The 13,905-nt window shown below is 41.2% G+C and overlaps 1 protein-coding gene across 13 annotated transcripts in view; it reads right to left on the reverse strand.

The window, feature by feature from the left end:
• TADA2A (transcriptional adaptor 2A) overlaps positions 1 to 13,905 on the reverse strand; it is a 73,922-nt gene that overhangs the window by 38,312 nt on the left and 21,705 nt on the right. For 11 of the 13 annotated variants that reach the window (XM_063718691.1, XM_024235504.3, XM_009251552.4 and 8 more), the window contains 3 exons: positions 4,908 to 4,999; positions 2,090 to 2,247; positions 110 to 198 (listed from right to left, as the gene is read on the reverse strand). In XM_063718691.1, the coding sequence (XP_063574761.1) occupies positions 110 to 198; positions 2,090 to 2,247; positions 4,908 to 4,999 (339 nt within the window). Of the gene's footprint in view, positions 1 to 109; positions 199 to 2,089; positions 2,248 to 4,907; positions 5,000 to 6,224; positions 6,345 to 13,905 lie in introns of all 13 variants that reach the window. The other 2 variants (XM_054536777.2, XM_054536776.2) reach the window with 2 other exon arrangements.

Genomic DNA, 13,905 nt, shown 5'->3' on the forward strand with positions numbered 1-13,905 from the left:
CCTTGAAAAATCTCCTTTTAGTGGTACGGAATCTATGGGTGAGACAGAAAGCTCATGAGAAACAAAAACAAATTTTTCCTACTTTGTGCTAAAAACACATTTATCCTACCTCAATGAAATCTGCTCGAGCTGGCATGTACCCGGCCATGTCCCGAGAAAGCAAGGAGTCAAAGGTAGGTCGGGGAGGGTCATCTGTAGCTGGAAGAATTTAGAAGGTTTCTGAGTTAACTAATACAATATTGGCATGAAAAAAATGACATAATAGTCCAAGAATAAATAATATTTAAAATGGTTTTTATAAAAGGAAATGTGAAAAAGATAAAGTATTATGAAAACAGGTTTTTTAAAAAGAAAAACCAAGACTCAGGCAATCCTTTAAGTAAATATGGGGAAATTTCTTCTGATTTCTGCTTTCCTAAAATGAAAGGAAATCATGACTTTTTTCTTTTAATATTACAGAACCTAAATATTTACCGTTGGCTTCGGCTCCCTTACCCCTTAGGATGAACCTCAATTTACAAAATTCATCCAACTGAGAGGCAAAAAAAAAAAAGACGGGAAAAAACAAACACTGGAATTGGAAGTTAGCTGGAATTAAGTCCTAGCTCCAACACACACTAATCCCATGACCCTGCACAAACTAAACTTTCTGCATCAGTCTTCTCGAATGTAAAACAAAAGCACTTGCTCTGCCTATCTCACTGGGTTGCTGTTAGGAAACAAATGGTCTAATGAATTTGAGAACAAAGTGCTAACATCAAAGTGCTATCCAAATAGGAGGTATCAACCAGGCACGGTGGCTCACACCTGTAATCCCAGCACTTTGGGAGGCCGAGGCGGGCAGATCATCTAAAGTCAGGAGTTCGAGACCAGCCTCGCCAACAGAGCAAAACCTCGTCTCTACTAAAAATACAAAAAATTAGCCAGGTGTGGTGGCACACACCTGTGGTACCAGCTACTCAGGAGGCTGAGGAACGAGAATCGTTTGAACCCTGGAGGTGGAGGTTGCAGTGAGCCGAGGTTATGCCACTGCACTCCAGCCTGGGAGACAGAGCGAGACTCTGTCTCCAAAAAAAAAAAAAAAAAAAAGAGATATTACCAGCCTTTAAGTTAGTCAGCTATAAAACTGTTTCTAGAGAGTATGAGGAAAGAGAAAAGGGAAGGGAAAACATTCATATCTCATTACTTGTGCCCTGGGAGTCATTCAGGAAAGATGGTCATTTATAATTCATCATGTTTTTGTTTATATTTTATTAAGAGACCCACTGGTCCCACATGCACATGAGATTAAAAAGTTCGCTATCACTGACACAACCAAGTGAACAAAAATAACAAACTGATTCTTGGGCTAGACACCGAGCAATTAATAATAATGAGTCAAATACTGTATTCTCTAAGCAACTCATATGTATAATCATAAGCTCTCCAAAGGGATTGAAAAAAAACTTGCACTCATAACAGCATAGAAAAGATTTTCCCTTTTTGACATCTTATTTTACAAAGGAAAGCACTGAAGTTAACTGGTATGTTCAAAGGACTCAAGGTAGGTGGAACTACACATTGGCTTCAAGCACCTTGATGTCCTGTATATAACTCTGACCCTTAGAATATGTTCCTTCTTTGCCACATTATAATCCTCTTTTTTTTTTTTTTTTAAGAGATGAAGTCTCACTCTGTTACCCAGGTTGGAGTGCAGTGATGTGATCTTGGCTCACTGCAATCTCCACCTACCTGGTTCAAGTGATTCTCCTGCCTCAGCCTCCCCAGTAGCTGGGATTACAGGTGTCTGCCACCACGTCCAGCTAATCTTTATACTTTTAGTTGAGACAGGATTTCGCCATGTTGGCCAGGCTGGTCTTGAACTCCTGGCCTCAAGTGATTTACCCGCCTCGGCCTCCCAAGGTGCTGGGATTACAGGCACGAGCCACCATGCCGGGTAGATCCTGACTCTTAATAGCTGCCATACTAACTCCTCCTATCTTCCGTGATATCATTAGCTGTCCAAGTCATCAAATCACTGTTTATCTGCTACTGAAACAGGGCCCAAGGATGAGCTAAGTATCTCTTATCAAGATAGGGAGGCACTTACAGTGAAATGGAATGGCTGTGTCGGCAGTTTTTGCTTCCTCTGCTTGTTTCAGGTTCAGCAGGGTAGATGCAAACAGAGGGTTATTGATGAAATGCTTCATATAGTGCTTCTCACACTCCTCCTTGGTCTTGGTGCACATTTGATTGGCTACATCCTGCCTAGAGGATTGTGGGAAAAAGAGAGAAGAAAGTGGTACTTGCATTTACACATAATAGTAAAAGCATCATTTGCTCTTTTGATATTTTAAGTCACATCCATATAATATACTCTGATATTTCCAAATTGATATCAAAAAGATATCAGCAGAAAAATGAGACAAATATAAGCCTAGGTTGGTGTAATCTGGTGTTCCATATCTTGCTAGTCTAAAACACAGAAGTAATTACTAAAAAGTCCTTTCTTTTTCACTTAAAGAAAGATGACTGAGGCCAGGAGCAGTGGCTCACGCCTGTATTCCAGCACTTTGGGAGGTAGGTGATCACCTGAGGTTGGGAGTTAGAGACCAGCCTGATCAACATGGAGAAACCCTGTCTCTACTAAAAATACAAAATTAGCCAGGCGTGGTGGTGCATGCCTCTAATCCCAGCTACTTGGGAGGCTGAGGCAGGAGAATTGCTTGAACCCAGGAGGTAGAGGTTGCGGTGAGCAGAGATTGCGTCATTGCACTCCAGCCTGGGCAACGAGAGCTAAACTCCATCTCAAAAAATAAATAAATAAATAAATAAATAAATAAATAAGATGATTGGAAAATTTGTAAATTTTCCTGTGAGCTAGGCCCTACAGAAATAATTGCTGCAAATAATAAGAAGTGACTTCAGAACATTCAAAATATACAGAAATATAGTTTTATTTTGCATAATATTTTATGGTTTACCATACACTTCACATAAACATTTCTTTACTAGAGCTGCTATGAGATGCCAGGCAGTGAGCTAGAAACATTCACAACAGAATTTAAGTTAAACCTAGTATTAAATTTGTGGTATGGGTATTGTTACTATCTCAATTTCGAAGAAGAAAAAATGAGGCCCAAAAGAATTAAGAAACTTGCTTAAGAATCTGGCCAGGCATGGTGGCGCACACCTGTTATTCCAGCACTTTGGGAGGCCAAGGTGGGAGGATGGCTTGAACTCAGGAGTTCCAGACCAGCCTGGGCAACACAGTAAAATCCTATCTCAACAAAAAATACAAAAATTAGCCAGGGGTGGCTGCACACGCCGGTAGTCCCAGCTACTCAGGAGCCTGAGCTGGGAGGATCACTTGAGCCTGGAAGGTCGAAGCTGAAATGAGTCGAGCTCATGCCCCTGTACTCCACCCTGGGCGACAGAGCAAGATCCTGTTTCCAAATAATAATAATAATAATAATAATAATAAAATTTAAAAATTAACTGAGTATGGTGGCGCACACCTGTTGTTCCAACTACTTGGGAGTCTGAGGAAGGAAGATCCCTTGAGCCCAGGAGTTCGGGGTTACAGTAACTGTGATCACAGCACTGCATTTCAGCCTGGGTGATACAGTGGGACTGTCTCAATAAAAAAAAATCCCTGACTTGAGCCAAGGTAATGGAGAGGTAGAGGTGGAAGTCCTTTCCTCAAGGTCTCTCTTCCACAGCATTTCACTTGACCTCCCCAAGGCATCACTGTGCTGTTTTGTGTACTTCAATCACTTGTATAGATATTTTAAGTCCCCTGCTAAACTATAAGCTTTCTGAAGACAGGATGCATCTCATATTCTCAGCTCTAGCCCACTCACTGCCAAACTCAGTGCCTTACCCACAGCAGATAGAGAAGCTATGTCTTTTTTATGTTCTTTGTTAAGAGGGAAGGAGGACAGAGAGGATTAGACTATTTTAGAGAGAATGGTAAGCAAAAAATGAAAAACTAGGCCAAAGATGACTAGCAAACTCCTCACAAGTGATTACTTTTCTACCTCCTTTGGTATTTCTCATTGTACACAGTATTTTATGACGCTTAATAAATACTGAATGAATGAATACAAGCAAAATGTGAACTAAATTCAGGTCTCCTTCTTCAGGTCCCTGGACATAAGGGAGGCAGCAGAGTTTATTCTGATGAACACCAAGAAAGGTTATATACACTAGCAAGTCAGGACAGGGAGGACCTAATTAAGAGTCCTTCAGTAATAAGCTATTTAATCACAAGAAATCATTTCAACCCCCTAGGCTTCAGATAATTTGTGAACAAAATATATTCAATAATGCCTCTGCTATCGAGTTCATAAAATAAAAGCATCCATATGAAAGTGTTCCCAAAAGATAAAAACGAAAGTGGTAGCATTAAGTGGTGCTGCCCCCTAGGTCAACAGCAATGAGTGCTATTCAGTTTGGCCGGTTTTGGACTAAGGCAGGTGTTTGAAAGCTAAAAACAGAGAATGCTATCAGGAAGTCTGTGAAACTTGAATCTTAGGTATGACCATCTAGCTAAAGTCTGATTCACTTAAATGACTAGGGCATCTACAACTAACAAAAATTCATAAAATCAGAAGGGAGTAATAACTAACAAAACTAAACTTCCCTACTATTCAGAAAGGAATAATAATCAATCTTCCCACTGTTGATACATCCAAAGTGGCCTTTTAAAGCTGCTCAGTCATGGACCACTAAACATCCCATATCCTTGTGACACATTTCGACACTGGAAAAATAATGTACAGAGGGGACTAACTTGTCTCTAAATCATGAGTTGATAGGAAAGCAACACATACTTTCTCTTCCTGAGGTTCCCTCCTTTACTCTTCAACAACAGCTTCTTCTCTGAGCCCACTAGGGCAGGACAACTCTTAACACCAAGCTCTTACCAATTTCCAAAGCCACAGTCCATCACAGCTTCTAAAAGGGCCATTTCTTCTTGAGCAGTCCAGCTGGGATCAAGGACAGGAAAATCTGAAGTCTAAGGAGAAAAAAGTTTTGCTTAAGAACAGAGATACAAATGGAATCTAGGGGCCAGGCACGGTGGCTCACGCCTATAATCCCAGCACTTTGGAAGGCGGAGGCGGGCAGATCACTTGAGGTCAGGAGTTCGAGACCAGCCTGGCCAATATGGTGAAACTCCGTCTCTACTAAAAACACAAAAATTAGCTGGGCATGGTGGCACACGCCTGTAGTCCCAGCTACTCAGGAGGCTGAGGCAGGAGAATCACTTGAACTGCGGAAGCGGAGGTTGCAGTGAGCTGAGATAGCACCACCGCACTTCAGCCTGGGCGTCACAACAAGACTCTGCCTCAAAAATCAAAAATAGGCCGGGCACAGTGGCTCACGCCTGTAATCATAGCACTTTGGGAGGCCAAGGAGGGTGGATCACGAGGTCAGGAGATCGAGACCATCCTGGCTAACACGGTGAAACTCCGTCTCTACTAAAAATATAAAAAATTAGCCTGGCCTGGTGGTGAGCACCTGTAGTCCCAGCTACTTGGGAGGCTGAGGCAAGAGAATGGCATGAACCCGGGAGGTGGAGCTTACAGTGAGCCGAGATCGCGCCACTGCACTCTAGCCTGGGCGACATAGCAAGACTCCGTTTCAAACAAAATAATAATAATTAAAAATAAATGGAATCTAGGAACTTCAACTGTAGTAATAGTTCACAGCTGAATGATGAGAGATACCTAGGGTACATTCTTATTAGTTGTCCACCTCTCCTACCCGTTTCCACCATTAGCTAGAAGGGCCTCCATATCACCTATAAATGCCAAGCAATTCATGCAGAAATACATATAAACAACACAGAGGTAGAGATAAATATTTTAGTATGCTTCCATTTAGCTAAGAAAGAGGAAAAGACAAATATGTATGTATTTTTTTAAATGGAAGAATAAAACACACTTTAAAAAAAAAAAAAGGTTACTATGGGGAGGAAGAAAGAGAACAGGGTAGAGCCGTCTATCCAGAAGCTAGATGTCTCTGAATATTCATTGCTTGTAGGTTTAACTTTGAAACACAAAGAGTATAATATTAAACTTTAGGCTGGCCTCAGTGGCTCACGCTTGTAATCCCAACACTTTGGGAGGCCAAGGCAGGTGGATCTCTTGAGGTCAGGAGTTCAAGACAAGGCTGGCCAACATGGTGAAACCTTGTCTCTACTAAAAATATAAAAATTAGCCGGGCATGGTGGCACGCACCTGTAGTCCCAGCTACTCGGGAGGCTGAGGCAGGAGAATCGCTTGAACTGGAAGGTGGAGGCTGCAGTGAGCCGAGATCACACCACTGAACCCCAGCGTGGGCAACAAGCAAGACTCCATCTCGAAAAATAAAAATAAAAATAAACTTCAAAATCTTAAGAATAAAATGCAAAATATAATGAACTTGGAAATCAATTTGAAGGCATAATCACACAGAAAGGAACTATTTCAAGTGATTTTGAAACACTTAATTTGACTAAATATCTCTAAGTAGGATATACCTTAAAAACAAAAGAAATTGCCAAATCTTAAATTGTTTCTTTAGTATTGACAGTTATTTTGAGATTAGTGTATGTGTATATGTTATGAGGTAAAGCAAATAAATAATTACGTTGGTTAGTGTCATTGGGAAGTGTAATTTTTGGCTTGGGGAAAAAAAAAGATATAGCTGTAAGATCTGTGAGGTTATGTAAAAACCTCGTGGTTGGCCAGGCATGGTGGCTCATGCCTGCAATCCCAGCATTTTGGGAGGCCTGGGTGGGTGGATTTTTTGGGCTCAGGAGTTTGAGACCAGCCTGGGCAACATAGGGAAACCCCATCTCTACAAAAACTACAAAAATTAGCTGGGAGTGTTGGCATGCACCTGCAGTCCCAGCACTTTGGGAGACCTGGGTGGGTGGATTGCTTGAGCTCAGGAGTTTGAGACCAGCCTGGGCAACATGGCAAAACCCTGTCTCTACAAAAACTACAAAAATTAGCTGGGCATGGTGGCGCGCACCTGTGGTTCCAGCTACTTGGCAGGCTGAGGCAGGAGGATCGCTTGAACCCGGGAGGTAGAGTCTGCAGTGAATTGAGATTGCACCACTGCTCTCCAGCCTGGGCAAGAGACTCTGTCTCATAAAAACCCAAAACAGGCCAGGCGCGGTGGCTCACGCCTGTAATCCCAGCACTTTGAGAGGCCAAGGCAGGCGGATCACGAGGTCAGGAGATCGAGATCATCCTGGCTAACACGGTGAAACGCTGTCTGTACTAAAAATACAAAAAAATAGCCGGGTGTGGTGGCAGGGGCCTGTGGTCCCAGCTGCTCGGGAGGCTGAGGCAGGAGAATGGTGTGAACCCGGGAGGTGGAGCTTGCAGTGAGCCGAGATGGCGCCACTGCACTCCAGCCTGCGGGACAGAGAGAGACTCCGTCTCAAAAACAAACAAACAAACAGAAAACAAACAAAACAAACAAAACTCTTGTAGTCTCGTATTTAAATTGAAAGTTTTATTATGAACTCATGTGTTGTATCTTAAAAGAAAAATAATTTCCCTAACATTGTTCATTGAAAAGGTCTAGAAAAAATGACCACCCAGTAGCAATGAGTAGCTGGGATTACAAGCTTGTGCCACCACACCCAGCTAATTTTGTATTTTTAGTAGAGACAGGGTTTCTCCATGTTGGTCGGGCTGGTCTCGAACTCCTGACCTCAGGTGATCCGCCCGCCTGGGCCTCCCAAAGTGCTGGGATTATAGGCAAAGAAGCTCTTAAAGACTATAAAGGTCATGTCAAAAAAATTCAGAAATCAACTTCCAGAGACTCCTGTTAACTAAAAATGGAATATTTTGAGCATCAATAAGGATAACAACCACAAAGGATTGAAACATCAAATATTTTAAATATGCAGAGGATGCTAGGGAACCAATGCATATTCTCAAAACTAGTAAATAAAGGGAAGTAATCATCATTTCTCTTTCCTTTCCTGTATAAACGTTACTCCAAGGGACCACATAATAATAAGAAATTTCTAACTGATAAATTAAAATGAGTGATAGAATTAAAAGATTAATGTTTTGCAATCCTTGGTGAATTAGCAGATCCAGACAATGGCCTTAAATGAATCTGAAGTAGTCATTAAATGTAACTACTAATTTATAGGAAACACAGAAGAGAGAGGAACACATTAGTCAACAAAATCCAGACTGTACTAACATCTGTAAGACAATCCAGTTTTTAAAAATCAAACAAATAATAAGAAATGAGAGCGAGGAGCTTCTGGGCTGCTGAACACATGGAGGTGGAGGGCAGTGTACCCAGAGAGGACAGGAAAGCTCCATACCCCTTCCCACATACACCCTGCCTCATGCATCTCTTATGGCTGGCTGCTCATTTTTCAACATCACCAGTGTTAAATTATGTATCGTCTGATATGATAAAATGAGAAGGCAATTCACCTCTGTGATCTTCCACTTAAACATCTATAATCCAAATCTAATCATGATAAAATATCAAACCTATGAAGACAAAATTGAGAGACACTGTACAGAATACACTTCGACCTGTCAAGGTCATGAACAAGGAAAATCTAAGAAACTGTCACAGATTGGAGAAAACATTATGACTAAATGCAATGTAGGATCCCCAATTGGATCCTGCAACAGAAAAGGACATTTGTGGAAAATCTGGAGAAATCTGAATAAAATCTATAGTTACTAGTATTGTAGTAAGGTTCATTTCTTTTTCCCTTTTTTTTTTTTTGAGACCAAGTCTTGCTCCATTGCCCAGGCTGGAGTGCAGTGGCATGATCTCGGCTCACCGCAACCTCCACCTCCTGGGTTCAAGCGACTCTCCTGCCTCAGCCTCCAGAGCATCTGGGATTACAGGCACGCACAACTGTACCTGGCTAATTTTTTGTATTTTTAGGAGAGATAGGGTTTCACCATGTTGGCCAGGCTGGTCTTGAACTCCTGACCTCAAGTAATCCGCCCGCCTCGGCCTCCCAAAATGCTGGGATTACAGGCGTGAGGCACCGAACTCAGCCCTTTTTTCTCTTTGAAACAGGGTCTTGTGGGTTGACCAGGCTGGAGTGCACTGGTGTGATCATGGCTCACTGTAGCTTCAAACTCCCGAACTCAAGCCAAGTAGCTAAGAATATAAGCATGTGCAACCACATCCACCTAATTTTTACATTTTTCTGCAGCAATGGGGTCTTTCTAGATTGCCCAGGCTGGTCTCAAACTCCTGGACTCAAACAATTCTCCTACCGCAGCCTCTCAAAGTGCTGGGATTACAGGAAAGAGCCACCGCACCCGGCCAATGTTCATTTCTCAATTTTGACAAATGTACTATAATGTAAGATGTTAACATTTGGGGAAGCAGGATGAAGGATATATGGGAACTCTCTGTACTACGTTTGCAACTTCAGTAAACCCAAAAATGGCTGGGCACGGTGGCTCACACCTGTAATCCTAGCACTTTGGGAGGCCAAGATGGGAGGATCCCTTGAGTCCAGGAGTTTAAGACCACCCTGGACAACATGGCAAAACTCTATTTCTATTTCTCTATGTATTTAAGAAGATAAAATTTAAAAAATAATTATTCTAAAATAAGACCAAAAAAAAAAAAGAAATGAGAGAAAGGGAAGGAAAACCCATACAGAATAGAAAATACGTAAAAGGCAACCAATTGGAAAATTGAAATGTGTGAATCTTATTTGTATCTGAATTAAACAAACTGCAAAAACTAAAAAAAAAAAAAAAAAAAAAATTGTAATACCACACTACACTGACTAAAATAGCTAAAATGAATGAAACTGACAATGCCAAATGTTGACAAGCACATGAAGCAATCAGAACTCTCATATATTGTCGACAGAGGTGTAAAATGATACAAATGCTTTGGAAAACTTGCCAATCGTTTCTTTAAAAGTTAAACAATCATTTACTCTATGACCCAGCAATTTCACTCCTAGGTATTTATCCAAAAAACAGTGAAAACATATGTACATAGAAAGCTTTATATAGGAATACTCATTGCAGCTTTATTCACAATAACCCAAACGTGGGCAACGCCCAGGTGTCCATCAAAGGGAGAATGGATAAAAAACTGTATTATGTTCATACAACAGAATATTACTCAGTAATTAAAAGAAATGATTAGTAGCAAATGTACCAGTAACATACACAACATGAATAAAACTCAAAAGCATGCTGAGTGAGGCCAGGCGCGGTGGCTCACACCTGTAATCCCAGCACTCTGGGAGGCCAAGGCAGGTGGATCAGCTGAGGTCAGGGGTTCGAGACCAACCTGGCCAACATGGTGAAAACCTGTCTCTACTAAAAATACAAAATTAGCCGGGCGTGGTGGTGGACGCCTATAATCCCAGCTACTTGGGAGGCTGAGGCAGGAGAATTGCTTGAACCCAGGAGGCAGAGGTTGCAGTGAGCTGAGATTGTGCAATCGCACTCCAGCCTAGGCAATAGAGCCAGACTCTGTCTCAAAAAAAAAAAAAAAAAAAAAAAAAAATGCTGAGTGAAAGAAACTAGAAACAACAGAAGTGTACATACAGTATGATTCCATATATATGCAGTTCTAGAATATGCAAAACCGATCTACGCTGATAAAAAAAATCAGAACAGTGATTGTTTCAGGGGTAAAAAAGGCAGCAGGGTTTTAGATATTAAGCCTTTATGAAATGACGGGGAATGTGAAAAGTGACTAGAATTACATAGAGACCTAATGAAATACTTGAAGATTAAATGATATACTGTCTAGGATATTTGCTTCAAAATAATCTAGAAAGGTGATGGTTTAGGCCAGGTGCGGTGGTTCACGCTCGTCATCCCAGCACTTTGGGAGGCCGAGGTGGGCAGATCACCTGAGGTCCGGAGTTCAAGACCAGCCTGGCCAACATGGCGAAATCCCGTCTCTATAAAAATATAAAAATTAGCCTGGCATGGTGGTGTGTGCCTGTAATCTGAGCTACTCAGGAGGCTGAGGCAGGAGAATCGCTTGGACCCAGGAGTCGGAGGTTGCAGTGAGCCGAAATCAACCCATTGGACTCCAGCCTGGGCGACAGGGCAAGACTCCGTCTCAAAAAAAAAAGAAAAGATAAAAGAAAAGGTGATGGTTTAGATAAAGTAAGATTGGCCACGAGTCAATAATTTTAAGAGTTAGTGATGGGTAAACAGAAATTTATTACCACTATGTGGTAGTTGGTTACAATGACGACCACATTTTCATCTGAGCACGTACTATGAATATGCCTAGCACAATGATGACCACATTTTCATCTGAGCATGTACTATGAATATGCCTAGCACATGAGGTATTATGAGATCCAAGAGAGAAATTTTGGAGTCTATGTCTATACTAAATTCATAACCCTCTTGGGACTTTCAGCCTAAGTACATCACGTGGAGCCAAGAGCCACCCTCGCTGTGCCTCATCTGAATGCCTGACCCACACAACTGTGGGAGATAATAAAATGGTCATTTTTAAGCATGAGGTTTTGAGGTAGCTGTTACATAGCAATAGATAACCAAACATCATTCTCTCTTGTGCATATCTGAACTTTTCTATAATAACAAGTAAAAAAAATAATAATCTGAAGACCACACAAGAGGTCTTCAGATTACACAGGCACTTAGAACTTGTTATACCTTTTGTTACTGACAAAAAAAAAGTCATGATTTGTGAGATTACACTACCAATAAGCAACACATTTTTTCATCTGAGCACGTACTACGAATATGTCTAGCACATGAGGTATTATGAAATCCAACAGAGAAATTTCAGAGTCTATATCTATACTAAATTCATAATCACTCTCAATTCAGCAAGTACCAAAAGACATGTAAATATGACAACGCACACATTAGTTGAAGAGACTGTCATCTGTAAAACTGTATTTTAGAATATTGTTTCTCAACCAACTTTACTGTGAGACAAACAATAAAAACTTTCTACATCACAGACACACCAAAGAAGGCACAAGGCAGTTTTACATAAAGTTTAATTAATATTATTCAACTCCTGGACCAAACCTCAGCACTTCTGAACCACAATCTCTCACAGAAGAGTCTAGAAATCTACATTTATAAGAAGCTCCCAGGCAATTCTTACGTACTGAAGTTTAAGAATCACTGGTATAAAAGGGTGTGGCAGAAAGAGCTGCCTTGACTTGTTCAAAGTTCTAAGAATTACAAGACAAAAATAGGCATAGAATTCAGAAATCCTGGTTAACACACCACCTACCACAGCATGAGTAACTCCCAAAAATATAGCTCTGTGACATGACAAAAGTACTGAAAACCATTTAAAGTTATCTGAGGCAAAAAAATCAAGTTTTGTGTAGAAAGCTAAAATTTGGTCATCATGCCTATAGAAGGAAAGATTCACTGGGAATAAATAAGGTGGGCCACAAAAAGGAAGTATTAGTAACCCCCAAAAGCTCCCCAAAGTAAAGGACAGTACTCTGAAATGTGATTGTATGGGTGTTGAACATGTGAGAAAAGGATGATGTAATCAGAATGAAGTGATGTGAAGTGAAACTTAGTCAGTGCTTTCAGCATTATGAAGAAGACATGATGCCAGAATAGCTAAAGAAAGCTCATGGTCAGCTTTCCTACAGTGAATAAGCATGACTACCAACCTACCCAAGCTATACTGAATTATCCCTTAAGGAATTATTTCACAATGTGAATGAATAAATTTGTATTCTGACTCTAGGTATTCTTGCATTAATTTGGGAAAAATAAACCAGCTTTCTGAAGACCTGATAACCTTGGTGAAATTAACTCAAATCCACAGCTACTTTGAACAGTCTCCTAACCCTTCATTTTTGCAATTAAAGGGGGAAAAAATTTATTCCAAGTCTTACAATTACTGAAGCCATTAAAAGACTGAAATTGTTTAGAGATGGATAGAGGAAGGCTAGCTAGTTGGCTCCCAAGAACTCTAACTAGTTCTTTGATTAATTCATTGTGGCCTAGAATCTGACCCTGAATATCATAAGCCCAGAAACTCATTTTAATAGGACTCCACCAATAGTCAGGCTCAGAGATGCTGATTCACCCTTTCTAAACTTTTAAGAGACTGAAGTAAATATACTACAGTGCTGTAGGAGGCCCAATTCTAAAGATGTTCTCTGGCTGGGCATGGTGGCTCATGTCTATAATTCCAGCACTTTGGGAGGCCAAGGTGGGAGGATCACTTGAACCCCTGAATTCGAGACCTGCCTGGGCAACATGGAGAAACCCTGTCTCTATTTTTTTTTCAATAAATAAATAAAATAAAAATAAAGACGTTCCCCTCATCCTAAGATTCCTGTTTTCTGACTATTTCATCAAACACTAGCGAGGTACTGCTGGGAAAGGACTTTACAGATGGAATAAAGGTTACTAATCAGCTGACCTTAAAGTAGAGAGACTATCCTGGATTATCCAGATAGGCCCAATGTAATCCACATGAGTCCTTATACATAGTTGAGGTGCCTGCTGTGGTGGCTCACACCTGTAATCCCAGCACTTTAGGAGGTTGAGGGTTGAGGTGGGAGGATCACTTGAGCCCAGGAGTTTGAGACCAGCCTGAATAACACAGAAAGACCCCTAGACCCCTGTCTACAAAATTTTTCTTTTTCTTTTTTTTTTTTTTGAGACAAAGTCTCGCTCTGTTGCCCAGGCTGGAGTGCAGTGACACAATCTTGGCTCAATACAAGCTCTGCCTCCCGGGTTCACGCCATTCTCCTGCCTCAGCCTCCCGAGTAGCTGGGACTACAGGCGCCCGCCACCATACCCAGCTAATTTTTTGTGTTTTTAGTAGAGACAGGGTTTTACCATGTTAGCCAGGATGGTCTCGATCTCCTGACCTCGTGATCCACCCGCCTCGGCCTCCCAAAGTGCTGGGATTACAGGCATGAGC

Source organism: Pongo abelii, chromosome 19 (assembly GCF_028885655.2).
Source record: "Pongo abelii isolate AG06213 chromosome 19, NHGRI_mPonAbe1-v2.0_pri, whole genome shotgun sequence".
Lineage (NCBI taxonomy): Eukaryota > Metazoa > Chordata > Mammalia > Primates > Hominidae > Pongo > Pongo abelii.